The sequence below is a fragment of the Mauremys reevesii genome, linkage group 7 (genome assembly GCF_016161935.1).
Source record: "Mauremys reevesii isolate NIE-2019 linkage group 7, ASM1616193v1, whole genome shotgun sequence".
In the NCBI taxonomy this organism is placed as follows: domain Eukaryota; kingdom Metazoa; phylum Chordata; order Testudines; family Geoemydidae; genus Mauremys; species Mauremys reevesii.
The window spans coordinates 62,359,692-62,376,612 of NC_052629.1; the positions used below are offsets into that span (position 1 = coordinate 62,359,692).

Here is a 16,921-nt window from a genome sequence, read left to right on the forward strand (position 1 = left end):
TGACTCTTTCCACAACGTTAAACCTTCTTGAGAGAATATAGGACAGAATATAATTCTTTGCTTCTGATCTGACACACACACTAAATCAATGGATAATGGCCAGCACTGGGGGTCGGTGATATATAAACTACAGCATTTTCACAGTCTGTTGCCAGTTAGTGACTGTGTGGCCATAAAAAGGCAAGCAAGGATCAATGGACAAGAAGAGCTTCTATTGGGATTTCAAAAAGATACATGTGATAGTGACATTTTATCCAATAGAAATCAAATATTTTATACTGTAAGTTTTATTTCTTTACCTATTTATTATGCATATTTTGAGAGCTGGGAGGAAGAATTTATGTCTCCAAAGTGGTCAACTGAAATTAAAGTTAGATATAAAAATACAACTTGTACTGTATTGTGCAATTAGTTTACTTGCTGTTGCTTTGTGGATCAACAGTACACTAAATTAGGAGTAATCCACAGGAGATGGAAAAAAAAGACAAACACACACAAGCGCATAAACTACATGCAGATATTTGCAACATTACATTCAAGCAAAAAATCTTTCCAAAAAGACAACACATACATAGTATTTAACTGGCCATTATTTCTAAAGCTACCAAATATTAAGAAAAATCTTATTTTTTATTATTTACACTATATGGTCCAACTTTAAAGATGAGACTTCCCTCATACATTAGCCAGATCACATCTACTCCCTCATGAAATGCTGCTTATCAGAAAGAGGAAGTGGGGGGGGGAGGGGGGAAGAGACAAAAATAAAGAGGACACATCACATGATGATATGTTCTATCTAGATCTACTAGTAATATTGGAATAAATATTGCAGATAAAAATTATACAAGTTCTTGGAAAACCTGGAAGTTCTTTCTCTACACTCCAACAGATGCATATACTTAATATGCACAAACTTGATAAAGTTCTATCCTAAACAGCTCTCATCACCTTAATATACAAGCCTGAACCATCACCAGATTGGTCTTTAGTCCCATCCACAGACTTTCTGCATCTATATGTTTAATAAACATGTGAGACTTTATCTGAGAAACCATTAAGTCTGTAAATTTTAAATGTAAATGACTCCTTGTCATAAAATTTACTTTGTTTATATACAAAATATTTCATTTGGCAAATCAATTTGCCAATGAACTGAATGTAAAGAAGGACCATGCTAAACATTGCTACTGTACATTTAATGATTCCAAGACACTGACACCATTTTAATGCTTTTTAAAAACATAATACTTAAAGAGATCATGCAATATTTGCACAGGAATAAACTTTAAGTAACTGCCCACACTTCTAAATGAAAACTCACACATTTAAGTTGGACAGATTGCACAATATGTTTCTGATGCTACTTAGTCTTTGCATAACTACGATTACGTAACACTAGAAAAGTAATCTCTTTGGTGAGGTCAGTGTATATGAGCCAATTTTTAAAGAGCTGTACAGTTTTAAGCTTAAAACTTCTAAACAAGGTATTTTAAAACAAAAATCCTGTTACTATTAAGTATTCTAAAAATCAGAACAGTGATACACAATCTTCAACACTTAAATACATTCATTCTCTTATAATAAACTACTTGAAAGAAAAAGAGGAAAGTGGAATACATTAACCACCAACCTCCATTACTCTTATTTCAGCCAACACAGTCTATAAATAGGCAATTATAATGTGAATAAATTGAAATATTGAGTGTCTGTTGTGGTCCAAATGGTTGTCTGAACAGCATTTTATTTGAAGAACGGATAAATGAGAGCATATTGTACCAGCACATTTTGACTGAGTAAAAATTCAAGTTCTCTCTTTAGCTACTCTGTGTTGTGCAGTACTGATCAGAGAGAACCAAAAAGTAACAAACCCAGAGCAAAAGCAGATATCTAAATTCAAGCCACACCTAAAGGAGGAAAATAATCCACTACCAATTTGCTACCATAGCAATGAGCATAGCTGCATTTTCTTCTGTGTAGATACAGAGGTCATGTTTTTATCTTTAATACTCAGAAAAATTATAAATCATCAACTTTAAAAATTAAGGCACACATGTTTTGTTTTAGATTCAATGTTCAGTCTGATGCAGATAAACAGCAATTTCCCCTTCTCCAATTTCAATCTTTTTCACTTAAACATGTGAAAGGAGCGGGAAAGAGATGCAAGACAGAATAACTTCAAAACACAATCAGGTATTTGTAAACAATACTTTTTTCCTTCAGAAAAATCTGCAACTGCCAATTGCAAAAGCAGCAGCACATAAAATAAATCAATTAGCTTGCTAATTTCTCCCCTCTCATTTATTTAGCTCTGCACTGTATTTGTCGTAATTGACTATAATTATGTTAATTACTAACTCCAGTATAATTACTATATTTATTGTCACTGAGCACACTATGTACCCAAAGCAAAGCTGGCATTTGTTGGGCATCAAAAAAAAAAAAAAATAAGCGCAAAGTGTCAGGAGGAGTTTTTCTGAAAACTGTCTGATATACCTTCAGCAAATGAAAGGGCATAAGAGATTTCATGCAATGCTAGTTTGAAAGCACCGGTTCATTAAGGATATTAATTTTCTGATAACTACACATTTAAGCATGACACACTGGAGCAGTATCTACAGGATTTAGCAATTATTAATGCGTGACAGATTCAAATGCTAAGTGAATCAATTAAACAGCAGCATTCACAATTTGAGAAGAGATAACTGCTTCATAACTGCCTAAGTCTACAATTTTCACATGACAAAAAAGGGCCATTCAGGCTCCTTCAAATCCTGACAGGTCAAGAAAGAAGTTTGAAACAAAAGCACCTTATAACCATCATCTCGCCTCTTTACTTGTCAGATCAACTTTGCTAGTGTCTCTGCTGAAATGGCATCACCATGCCAGCTGCCACAAGGTGATTTTTCATGTCTTGTCAAAGAAATCTTTTATTCTATTTGCTCTGCATTAACATGTTACATTTATTGATCAAGCCCTTTCTGCAGCCACAGCAGGGCACTGTGCTCTTATGCCTAAGGGGGCTTTGATGTCCTGGTGACATTCTAGACCGAATAATGCACATACTAAATGGATTTAATGAAGAAATGTCTTTGTGCATGACAGCTACATTAATAACAGCCCCTCACACTGATAAATATGCAATTGCTACTATTAAGAGTTACCCAATTACAGTGAAAATATTTCTCTACCTTATAAATAAACCCATCAAAAAGTTTTAACAATAGTGCATTTTCTTAAACATTTCTAAACACTGTAAAGATCAGTTTTGAGTCTTTAAAAAAAGTCATGCTTTATCTTGATTTTTTTTTTAAACTTATGTTGTTCATCTCTCTGTTGTGCATCTTATTTTGGCAACAATGGCAGGATGGAAAAAGGCAGAAATAAATTAAAAAACTCTCCTTGGAGCTAAGAAGAACATGCCCTCTAAAATGGGGGCCAGATTCTATCTTGAACTTTCACATACATGCAGGCAAGAAGAGGAGCACAGAGGCAAAGAATTTCCTGCTCCCCACCATAGCCCAGGATACAACACTCTCACAGGCCCAAAGTCACAAGAGTCATGGAGGAGCATTCCAGAGTAAGATCTGGGGTTCAGGGATATATTTTTGCATACATGCCCACCCAGCACAACAGTGGCTATTAGCAGCATAAATTATTCATTCTCCTAGCAGACAGACAATCTGCACCTTGGGGAGGTAGGGGAAGATATAGATATATCTCAATAAGCCCAATATTATTGGATTAATCTTCCTTGATTGGCAAAGAGCTGAGAATTACCCTTCCCTCCTCTTCAGCAATTAAAACCAGAATTTCTGAAAGGAAAAAGGGAGGAAATCCACAAATTTCAAACACTGAGCAAAGAATTAGACTGGCTTCTCAATTAGCCAATCAGCAATATTCTTTAACTTAACATGACACCCACACAGATCATGTTTGTCACCCAAACACCAGAATCCATTTAATCATTAGTGTGAAGAGCGAAAACTAGTACAGACTCAGCTGAAACAGTAAATCAAACTTCCAATTTTTTTCCTCTCTTCAAGCTGATAAAATGTACACAATGGATGGTTACTATCTAGAAGGTCTCTGCACTTCATCTTACATCTTCCTGTATGCTCTCTGCTTCTCATCTTCCTTCTCATTGTACCCTCTCTGCTTATTGGCCCCCCGTGTCTCATTCTCAGCTCTTAGTTACTACCTCCTTTCAAGAAAACCCCTACACAAGGGGCAACTTCTGGCTTCCAGCTCCCCCAACTAACTACCCTCCTTCAAACCCACTTCAGTGAAGCTTGCCAGCCGTTATCTCTTCAACAAACAATGCCTCATTACTTTTGCATTTCAGCTGTTGCTCCCTGCATTGTTTGTCTCAAATACAGACTAGTACACTTGCTTTCGACATATTATGAGAACTATGGACTCTACAGTTTATTGTGCTCTCATTCAGCAGCCATGACTAACACACATTGAAAACTACTTCAGCCAAAGCCCATGACATCCCCACCAAAATGCACATCACTTAAGGCTATGAACTTTCAAAAACATGTTTTTGGTCTTATGCTATAACCAATGATACACTAGTACAGTAATACTTGACACATCATACCTCAAGCGTTGATTGTATGTGAATTTGTATTTCTATCGTAGCCCAAACAGTAACAAGGGGACCTTATTCTTTTGCTTCTCTTGTTAAAATAAACTAATTCCAGAAGTGACTAGGAGAAGCCATTTTCCTTCTCAACGTAAGCCTTAATTTCCACCATTGCAAGCAGCCAACTGTCCTCACAGTTTCAGCAATTCAAGGAGTATTGCGAGGAGTATTCTCTCCCCCCCCCAAAAAAAAAAACGTATTGCCAACTTCAGTGCACTTTGTTCCTGTTAAAATCTTCTTTAAGATTACATTACAAAAAACGAGTGCTGCTTAAATATTTCAGGAATAAACTAAATGTTTGAAAGGAATTACTCTTCAAAATCTTGCACAAAACACAAAGAACAAAGTCTTTGCCCAGCTCCATTACTTTGGTAAATGCAAGAACAGAAGAGTAATCCTCTTGTTTAGCATCAAACACATGTACATGAGGAACACTATTAGTGTTTTGAGAAGAAGCAGAAGTTTCTGTAAAATCCCATTAAAAAATTTGTGTTTTATGTTCATAGTTTGTTTTGGTTTAGATGATGTCCTTCTCAGTGAAAGTAAGTAGAATGTTAGATAATAAGAGTCATTAGTATTTACAATGCACAGACTTATTCTTCAATGCCTGTTTTGCTCCGCTATCTCTTGCGTATCTGAGATCGTAATCAGTCCTTCAGAGTTTACTATGGAACACGGTATCATCTATAATAAATTAAAAATAGTAGCTAACACTTACCTATTAGGAGAACAAGATTCTACAGTCTTGCTTTCAACTGACAATTTTTAGAAGTAGGCTTAGGGTCTGCTCCAATTGAAGCTCATGGAAATAAGACCATTACCACACTTGGAGAAAAAAGTCTGCTTATGCCAAAGTAAACTGTGGAATTCCAAATTTGGAAAGTGTAACCTTTATACAACAGCCCAGTAATGATGAAGTCCTTGGGTTCTATTCAAAACTGCTGTAAAATTCAATGCAGGTTAAAGAAAAATGTCTCCTTTCAATAGGTTTTTTGCACAATCCTATGGAATTCTTTATGTTGAATTAAATTTTAGAGGCCTTCTCCATAAGGAGAGTTTTGTTTTAAGAGTTTTAAAAAAATATATTGATGCCTAGATTGTATTAATTCATTTTAACACACTATCTAGAAAGACAATATCCCAGAACTTTGAAGGTCACAACTGTAAACATGCAAGGAAGATGGGGTAAAGGAGAGCACACTTACTTGTAACTTTGCTACTGGTGAAACACTGCTGGACTCGTTCTCCCCTCCCCCCCAGAAAAATGTTCATTTGCTTGTTTTCCAGCAAAGAGCAAATAAAAACCATGCAAGCTTTGTATTGTGTATTATTTGGATTGATACTAAAAGCTTTTGATAGACTTACTTGTTCATTATTCCTCCACACATACCAAATGTGTTAAATAGAAGATAAATTTCTATAAAAACAGTACCACTATTTTAAAATAGCAATATATGATTTGATGATAAGACAATTTGATATACTTTTTGTATCCTTATCCAAATAGAAAGGACATGCATATAGCAACTGAAAATATGAAAAGGTGGAAAATATTTAACTTTTGGCAACACAGCCTAATTCTGCTCATACTGCACTTGAGAAACCAAACATTGTCACATACCTTAACAAGTTGAAACTGAGGTCTAGCCTTTTTGCAATACCTCCATATTTTCTTCCTAGAAATTCTGGAATTTCTTCGCAATCTTGACTAATGTAGGACACCTGCAAATTAAAAAGAGGAACTATTTAATAAATGAACAATTTAGATCAATGAGAAGAAGCAGTATGAGAAACTAGAATGACATGGCAAATAAAACAACCAACCAGTCACTACCGCCTTCCAAGCTACATCAGTTTCAATGCTATGGACTCCACCCAGAGTCTCACTTTTCTCCCGCTATGATCAGCTTAACAGTCATTAAATCATAGCTGGATGTAAATTGGGTTGGGATTTCCTACCTTGAGAAAATCCACGTTTGCTGGCATATTAGTAATTTAATTTATAATATATTTCCCATTAATACTGGTCAAAAGTGAATGAGGATTTTTGGGTGCCCAATTTGAGGCACCTTAGATGGAACTGGTTTTCAGAAGGCTCAACACATTCTAAACCCTTTGATGCATCTCAGGTCAGGCACCCAAAATGTGATGAACCAAAATCATTAGTTACTTCTGAAAATTTAGGCCACAATTTCAAAGCATTGTACAGTCAGTCAGTCCTCACAACATCCCTATGAGGCAGATATTATCCCCATCTGTATAACTGGGAAACATCAGAAAGGCCAAGTAAATTGCCAATTACCAGTAACGAAGCTAACATCATAGCAAATCATCTCCAAAATTAAGCTAAACCCTCAGAAGTTCCTGGTTCACAGTCCTGTGCTCAGACAATACCACACCCTTGTTTATAATATTTTTTTAGGCAAACTGTTAGTAGCAAAGTGCGTAGACTACTAGGATTTGTCTCTGAGCGAGAATGAAGTGGCTGATGATACCTCCACAATATCCCCACACTGTAGGTGGCAATGTTTATATATCCTGCTACACTCCAAAAACTGTGGTTGAAGTCTTAGGCCTGGTCTACACTAGGAGGTTATGTCGAATTTAGCAGCGTTAAATCGAATTAACCCTGCACCCATCCACACAACGAAGGTATTTAGTTCGACATACAGGTCTCTTTAGTTCGATTTCTGTACTCCTCCCCGACGAGGGGAGTAGCGCTAAATTCGACATGGCCATGTCGAATTAGGCTAGGTGTGGATGGAATTCGACATTAATAGCTCCAGGAGCTATCCCACAGTGCACCACTCTGTTGACGCTCTGGACAGCAGTCCGAGCTCGAATGCTCTGACCAGCCACACAGGAAATGCCCTGGGAAAATTTGAATTCCTTTTCCTGTCTGGCCAGTTTGAATCTCATTTCCTGTTTGGACATCGTGGCGAGCTCAGCAGCACTGGCAGCGATGCAGAGCTCTCCAGCAGAGGTGTCCATGCAATCTCAGAATAGAAAGAGGGCCCCAGCATGGACTGACTGGGAAGTCTTGGATCTGATCGCTGTGTGGGGCGATGAGTCTGTGCTTTCGGAGCTGCGCTCCAAAAAACGGAATGCAAAGACCTACGAGAAGGTCTCCAAAGCCATGAGAGACAGAGGATACAGCCGGGATACAACACAGTGCCGTGTGAAAATCAAGGACCTGAGACAAGGCTACCAAAAGACCAAAGCGGCAAACGGACACTCCGGATCCCAGCCACAGACATGCCGTTTCTAGAAGGCACTGCATTCCATTCTAGGTGCGGCCGCCACCACTACCCCACCACTGACTGTGGACTCTGACAATGGGATAGTGTCAACGGCCGGTTCCTCGGAGATGTTCGCGGACGGGGAAGATGAGGAAACAGATGAGGAGGACGAGGCAGTCGACAGCGCTTACAAATGCTGATTTCCCCGACAGCCAGGATCTCTTCATCACCCTCACTGAGATCCCCTACCAACCCTCCCCAGCCGTTAACCCGGACCCTGAATCAGGGGAAGGATCAGTTGGTACGTGCTTTAAACATGTAAACATTTATTTTTAACAGAGCAGGAATATTAACTACGTGAAAAGAAGGTCAATATATAATGGGGATAGAACAGAAATCCTCTTGGGAGATCTCCACAAAGCTCTCCTGGAGGTAATCGAAAAGCCTCCGCAGGAGGTTCCTGGGGAGAGCGGCCTCATTGGGTGCTCCGTGGTAGGACACTTTTCCGCGCCAGGCTATCAGCAGGTACTCTGGGAGCATTGCCTCGACAAGCATGGCGGCATAGGCCCCTGGTTTGTGCCGGCTTTCACACAGCATGCAGTCTCTATCTCTGTCAGTGATCCTGCTCAGGGTGATCTCACTCAGGGCGTCCTGCTTGGAATTAGGGGCATGTTAGTATTGGGAATGCTTGACTGTTCCTTTACATAACAATAAGCGGCGGTTTACAGCCACGTGGTGGAGGCGGTAGAGGGGCAGCATACAGGGATCTTTCCCGGGGACAGCCGCGAGGGGGTGGAACAGGGGCAGAGTTCATGCTTTCCGGATTGCAGGCAGCAGGAACTTGCAAACGCTAGGAGCATTGCTTTGAGCGTGAAAGGAGGGCATTGCTATACATTAAGTTTTAAGCAGCCAAAAGTCTACGGCTTATCATGTCTGCCTGCTACACGAATTCTGCTGTCCTGCCCCGCTTGTCTGATCTCCACTGCAAGACCCCAGGCAATGAATGCAAAGGCCGAAAATTCGAACTTGTCCTGAGTGCGCATGAGATAGGTGCTGTGCATGGTCTTGTTCACAGAGACAGACTAGACTATGTTCATTGTTCGCAAAAATGTATCTTTGTGAGGAATTCACTCCCTTTTTCCCATCACACAGCTGCAACTGTTTCCCCAACCTGCCCCGGCATCCCCCTCACAGAGGCTGGTGCAGATTAGGCGGCGAAAGAAAAGGACACGGGACGAGATGTTCTCTGAACTTATGGGCTGCTCCCGAGCCGAGGCGGCACAGCAGACCCAGTGGAGGGAGAACATGTCTCAGTACCAGCGCTCACATAGTGAACGGGAGGACAGGTGGCGGCAGGAGGACCAGCAGGCAACTCAAACGCTGCTTGGACTAATGAGGGAGCAAACGGACAAGCTCCGGCGCCTTGTGGATGTTCTGCAGGACCGCAAGCAGGAGGACAGAGCCCCACTGCAGTGTATCTGTAACCGCCCTCCCCCGCCACAAAGTCCCATACCCCACTCACCCAAAGTAACAAGAAGGAGGGGCACCAGGGGCCATGAAAACTGTCACTCCACCCCTGCACAGTGCTCAATTACAGGAAGGCTCTCATTCCCTAAATTTTGAGACGTCCTTTCCTTCCTGCCTCACCCAAGCCCCCATCCCAGTTTCATCCCCTAACTGTCTAGGTGATAATAAAAAAGACTTTTCTGTTAATTACTGTTTCTGTCATGTTCTTTTAGAAGAGACTGTGTTTCAAGGGGGGGAAGGGGATTGGTAATTGGACAGGTCAGTCACCTTTACCAGGGTACAGACACGGGGGCAGGTTCAGCAGCAGGTCACACACACAGTGCAGTCTCTAGGCACCCTGGTCAGTCTGGGAGGTGGTTTTCATGTTCTGTTTTGGGGGTGCTATGTGACTTTGTGGTGGGGGAGGGTGGTTAGAGATCTTATGCAGCGGTCCTTATCCTGGATCACAGAGCCACGCAGCAGCTGATCTGTAACCAACCTCCCCCACCCCAAACTCACATAGCCCCCACACACAGAGTCCCGAGAAGGAGGGGTGGCAGGCTCCATTGAAACAACCAGTCCGCCACCGCGCACCGCTCTAGGAGCGGGAGCCTATCATTCCTCGAGTTTAGAAGCGGTCTTTGCAGCACTACACACCCTAGCCACCACAGTCTGCATCCCAGTTTTAACCCTTTACCGCGAAACCAGTACTAAAGAAAACGGTGTTAATTAACAAAGTTCCATGTATTTTATTTTTAAACGTGTGTTGGAAGGGGGGAAACGGGGTATGTAATTGCAGAGGATAGTCAACATTAACTGGGTAAAGAAACGGGGGCAGGTTCAGCTTCTCTGTAAACAAACTTAATAGTCACAGGTTACCCTGCTCACTGAGGAACCTAGCTTTCAAAGCCTCCCGGATGCAAAGCGCTTCCCGCTGGGCTCTTCTAATCGCACGGCTGTCTGGCTGGGCATAATCAGCAGCCAGGCTACGTGCCTCAACCTCCCATCCCGCCATAAAGGTCTCCCCCTTGCTCTCACAGAGATTGTGGAGCACACAGCAAGCTGCAATAACAATGGGGATATTGGTTTCGCTGAGATCTGAGCGAGTCAGTAAGCTTCTCCATCTCCCCTTCAGACGTCCGAAAGCACATTCCACCACCATTCTGCACTTGTTCAGCCGGTAGTTGAAGAGTTCTTTGTCACTGTCCAGGGCGCCTGTATAGGGCTTCATGAGCCAGGGCATTAGTGGGTAGGCTGGGTCCCCGAGGATCACTATAGGCATCTCCACATCCCCAACAGTTATTTTGTGGTCCGGGAAGAAAGTACCTTCCTGCAGGCGTCTAAACAGACCAGAGTTCCTGAAAACACGTGCGTCATGAACCTTGCCCGGCCATCCGATGTTGATAAAACGTCCCCTATGGTCCACCAGTGCTTGCAGCACCATTGAAAAGTAGCCCTTTTGGTTAATATACTGGCTGGCCTGGTGGGCCGGTCCCAGGATAGGGATGTGAGTTCCATCTATAGCCCCACCGCAGTTTGGGAATCCCATCGCGGCGAAGCCATCTATGATGACCTGAACGTTTCCCAGGGTCACTACCTTTGAGAGCAGTAGCTCAACGATTGCGTTGGCAACTTGCATCACAGCAACCCCTATGGTAGATTTGCCCACGCCAAAGTGGTTCGCTACTGACCGGTAGTTGTCTGGCGTTGCAAGTTTCCAGAGGGCTATGGCCACTCGCTTCTGCACAATCAGGGCTGCTCGCATCTGGGTGTCCTTGCGCTTCAGGGCAGGGGACAGCAAGTCAGACAGTTCAAGGAAAGTGCCCTTACGCATGCGAAAGTTTCGCAGCCACTGTGATTGATCCCAGACCTGCAGCACTATGCGGTCCCACCAATCCGTGCTTGTTTCCCGGGCCCAGAATAGCCGTTCCACAGCATGAACATGACCCATTGCCACCATGTTGTCCACGGCACGGGGTCCCGTACTTTGTGAGAGGTCTGTGCCACTCTCACACTTCATGTCCTCACCGCGCTGCCGGAGCCTCCTCGCCCGATTTCTCAGCATCTGACTGTGAAAAAGGTGGACGATAAGGTGCGAGGAGTTGACAACGGCCATAACTGCAGCGATGATCACAGCGGGCTCCATGCTCGCAGTGCTGTGGCGTCCACGCTGTCACTGACCAGAAAAGTGCGTGAACAGATTTCCCACCAGCGCTTTCATGGAGGGAGGGTGGGAGTGACGGTTGAATGACGACAGTCGACACATATTTTCCCCTAGCAGGCATTGGGGGCTCGAACCAGAATTCCAATGGGCAGCGGGGACTGCGGGAACTGTGGGATAGCTACCCACAGTGCACCGCTTCCAATGTCGACGCTTGCCCCGTTAGTGTGGACTCACAAAGTCGAATTACTGTCCTTAGTGTGGATACACACGTTCGACTTTGTAAGGTCGTTTCCACAAATTTGAGTGGAGTAAAAATCGAACTACTCTGGTAGTGTAGACATACCCTTAGTGGGGAGTCTTGAAAGGAATGAGACCTAAAACAAAGAGCCTGAATACCAGACATTAGCTGTAATGAATTCTAGACCTAGGCTGGATCATCTCCAGTAAGCCACTTACACCAAGGAAATTGCAACCCTGACTAGCTACTAAAAATCAATAGAATTATGAAAAAATAAAAGCTGACATTTGTTAAGTTTTGCACTGCAGGAATCGTGCCTTTTATGACAACTTGCTGCTTAGTTGGGTATCACAATATTTAATTCTAAGCGATTTAAATGCTAAGTTAGAGTCCCCTTTACAGTTGGTCTAGAAAATGCCCATCCATTCAAATTCCAGATAAGGAACAAATTAACAACAAAAATAATTCATGTTCTGTTTTGATAATATTTCATGTTCTCTGAAATATAATCAACCCTACAGGACAACTTGCCAATGTATTCTTCACCTTTACTAATCATCCCTGTGTTTCATCCAGTCTTAAGATGCCTGCAATCTGATAATACAATATTGCATCCCCTTTAATTCATTCTTATTCAGTAACTTCAACTGAGAAAGATAGTTGACTACAGTGAAGTAATTTTTTTACTTTGAATACATGAGCTGAAAAATAGAGACCTCAAAGTTCAGCCTAGCAATTTCTTCCCTCTTCTTCATTACATCTTTCTTCATGGCTCTTGCAATAAATTCTAGTACAAAGACACAGACTTGCCTTTCAGAACTACAAGGAGGGAGAAGAAAAGGGATTTCTTTGGATAGCTGACATCCTAATGACTTGGAAATACTGGAAGCCCTCTTAAAAAAAAAAAATCTTACATGCATACGTCTTACTTGTATAATGCCTTTCATCCCAAAAGGACCATAAAGCACTTTACAAGATATATGCATATGCACAGACATCTATTTTAATAAAACAGATGATTCAGTCAATCCACCACTGAAACGCAGCCACCTCTGAGGTGTAATGTACACTATGATTTTGCCTCCAAGATCACAAAAAGGATCATTTCAGTAGTAGATATAAAAGGGGAATTTGGTGGTGTCAAGTCTAGTGGACACAGTAAAAGACTGGAAGTCAGAAGAGATCTATTTTAATCCTAACTCTGGCATCAATTCACTGTGTGGCCTCAGTCAAATCACTAAAGGCCTAATTTGCTCAACCCATCTGAAGAGTTGACTCTCGACCTCTCTCTCTGACCAGGCCAAGTGCATGCTCTCAAAGCATGGTGACATTTCCATATTCTTTAGCCTCTGTATTGGTGGAGCCTATGTATCGGTAACCAGATGGGTTTCTAAAATGAATGGGAATACATGTCATTTAGACTCTGCCCTTCCTCTTCCTTTTTTGCAGGGGAGGGGCGGAAGATACCTCAAGAATGATGAGCTCCTGAGCACTTGTACTTCTTTCAGGATCATCTGGCATTCTTTCTAAAACAGAAGGGATCTTAAACTTCAGTATCCTAGTCAAATCCAGCTTGGGTAAAGACAATACATTCTGCTCAAATTATGCTAATACAAAGTATTATACTATTAACACAGTGTCTTACCAAAGGATTTAAGAACATTAATTAAAGCCTCTCAGCACCTTTATAAGGTATTATCTCCATTAAACTTTGGTTCACAGACCTGTAGAAAACTTTCAATTTTTGCTTTATAAGAAGTTATTCACAAATCTGATCGCAGGTGAAATTTCTTACATTTCCAACAGCTTCTCAGGGCAAGGATGAAATTCCATACCCGAGACATTAAAGTGAATTCCTGACCATTCACTGTGGAAGCAGCTTCTTGCATTAAAAATTTTTTTAAAAAAATTAAAACACTTTTTCCAGTGAGACATTTCCCTTCTCCCCCCACAACTTTATTTTAGTTGCCTATCAGTGTCTGCCCAACCTGAGTGCCACACATTGCAGTAGGACTCAACATCAGGGGAAGAATACTTCCTGAAAAGACTTTTCAAACCACTCGAAAGGCAGTATTGACATTCACTATAAAAATCCAGATTATAGTAGTACTACTATAGATTAAACTGCTTATAGAGAAAGGCAACACCTAGACAATCGGATCCTCATCCATCACTAGAACTCCCAGGTGCTATGATAATGCCAGTAATGTATTAATAAGATTTCTCCAAATTTGTTTTTACTTCCAGCTTAAAGCAATTTACCAGGAATCAATACAAGCTATTGTACCTGCCATATCCCCCCTCCCCTGCCCACTTCCTCCATAGCAAGGATCAGCCTTCAAGTACTGGTCCCTCAACATTCCCATTGCTCATAGATACTGAAATGTATGGTGGCTGTCCAGCCCGCTGCAATACCTAGGTAGAGTGGAGCACCATAATGTCCAAGACTCATTCCTTTGCTCTTTTGGATACAAGATTGCTTTTTATTGTCAATAAAACTGCTCTCCAGATATCCTATAAACCAACAAGGTTGAGGGGACTGGAAAATGCCAAGGATCAGTAATTGAGTCCAGAGCCTTCCAGATCTAGTTTTCTAGTACAAATCCAAATCAGGATTGGTAGTAACCAAAAGTTGCTATCTGACAGCTGTTTGGTGCCCTAAATGGGGTAACCAACCTGGACCAAGTTTAGAAAGTTTATAATAAAACCCCAAATAAGGTGGGTTGTGTGATATTTCAGGTTTTAGTGTGAATGTTTCACATCATTATAGCTATTGATAAGTTAGGGAAGAATTGGGGGCAGGGGCATGTTAAACACACATTTTAAATTGACATTGTCACCTTCACTAGCCCATCTTTCCTCACAGTTTCAGTACTGGAGAGCATAACCCAAGTTACCTTCACTGTGACCATTTTACAATGACATTGCATTGTGAGCAGTGTGGTTACACTCAATACAATGTCATTAATTCCATGAAGAATGTTTCCAAATATTATATATCATCTTTAAATTTTATGAAAAATCTTAACATTGATGCACTCTCACTGCAACAGAAATATACATCTGGAGAGTGTTACTAGTCAGTTAAGCATTATCCTGCATACTGCTAGAAGCTCATGTATTCTTCTGTTAACTGAGTATCATGAAGAGAGAATCAGATATTTAAAATACATTGTAGCTAATATTCATATCGATGTCTGAAAGAGAGTCATTTTTTGAAACAAACTTCATACTATTCAGAACACATTCAAATTAAGAAAATATTTAGTTTAGAAGGGATATGATCAGACTCTAGGGAAGTAAGAATCATCCATTCTATGCCACAGCATACCACAATGACCACAGAAGTCGTTTCTTACAACAGCTGCAAAGTTAGCCAATTGCCTGCATAATCATTTCTAGAAGCAATACATGGAATTCACTTAACTAAAATATCTGTAAAAGGAATGATCCTATTAGAGAAATGCTTAGTTGTGAAGCACTTTTGGTACAATAATGTAGTATTTTCATATAAAAGGTGTTTTGTTTTGTAAAAGGTCAGACCAAAAAACAGGGCACACACTAATTCTTAAGTGGGAGACTTAAAGCTAAAGGAGTGAGTTCGGTGCCTGACTCCCACAGAAAAGCAATGGAAGTTGGGTTCCTTACTCCCCTTTGAAAGTCTCCCCATAAGTAAAGGTCATTATACATATGAAGAACATGTGTTTCTCTGCTAAAATGTGTTTACTGTGCTTACTTTTATTCCCCATCCCCTTCATATTTTCATTTATTCTTTAAAGAAATTAGTGATTTTGGAATAGGTGAAAACCTTTGGAAAGGGGAGCCCTCTAATCATCCATAAAAAATATACAGATCAATCAATAATAATATAAGCTTTCTCCCTCAATGCACAACACAGTAGGATTTATCTTCTTTGTACACCGCATCCTCAAAAAGGTCAAAGGACTATGCACTACTGTCCATGGCCCATTCAAACTTGGCTAACAGTCTGGGTCCTATTAATGACAAGGGTGATAGTGGTTTCTCTCAACAGGTGTAAATTGTCATTGAAGCTAATGGAGATGACAGTTTACTCTAGCTGAAGATCTCAAAAGATGCCCTCACAAGCTAAAGACATTCAGGCACTACCAACCTGGATGAAATTGAACCCATGACCTATTTATTTATAGGCTTTTCTATTATCTGAAAAGCTCCATAAACTCATTCCCAACTCTAAGCTCTCCAGACAATATATCATTACAAAGCCTGACAAGCCACAGAAAGGAAAGCTTCCATTTCAGGTAAAATGACAAGTATCAGTGGTTTTACAGAGACACAAAATGCGATAAAAAGTTATTTCCTTTTCAAATATTGTATGCACTATGGATAGATATTGTATATCTATGTACGGACAGGCTGTGGGAATGCCTCAGCAAAACATACACCTGCACTGAAGTGGTTAATTATACTTAACTCTATAGGTGTGGCCAGTAAATTGTCTTTAGAAGCAATAATTCACTGATTAATTTCACAACAGCTGCATGTGATGTGATTTATTTATTTTTACAAACAACTTTCTCCAACCATTGGTGAGAAACATCCTATCTGATTTTCTGAAACACATGCTAAGTGCTCCCCAGGGAAACACATTTAAAAACATATCCATTGTAAATACAACAATTAAAGAAACAATGCACTACTGCTGGGGGGCGGAGGAGTTTGGGGGAGAATCTGGAGTTTGTACCATTAGTAGATTATGAGACTCTCATGTAAGAGAAATATACTAACAACAACCTCTCAGAAGTAAAAGCATTTTGTATTTACACCTGGGCAGACAATTATGTTAATAAGAGTTTATTTAAAGTAAGAGATATGTTTTATTGGAGTATAAAGTGAAGGTAAACTTATGAGTCTAACCCCAGCAAAAGCAAGTGACTAAAGCAATTTCCCCCCCTCCAATAACTTAACCTGTGTGAACACTGAACAAGTAAAAACTAAACTCTTTAACCTTTAACCTCTCTAGAATAGCTTCTCCCAGCCCCCGCATGCCCTTTGCACCATTAAATTACAACCAAGAAGGGATAGGGTTGGTTTTTTTTGTTTGGTTGGTTGGGTTGGTTTTTTTTAAAGTTGCTGAAAAATAG

General features: G+C 40.9%; 1 protein-coding gene across 6 annotated transcripts in view; it reads right to left on the reverse strand.

Moving 5' to 3' along the window:
- The window catches only part of LRMDA (leucine rich melanocyte differentiation associated), a 970,675-nt gene that overhangs the window by 953,125 nt on the left and 629 nt on the right, over positions 1-16,921 (reverse strand). For all 6 annotated transcript variants that reach the window (XM_039482146.1, XM_039482147.1, XM_039482148.1 and 3 more), the window contains exon 2: positions 6,273-6,373. In XM_039482146.1, the coding sequence (XP_039338080.1) occupies positions 6,273-6,373 (101 nt within the window). The remainder of the gene's footprint in view (positions 1-6,272; positions 6,374-16,921) is intronic.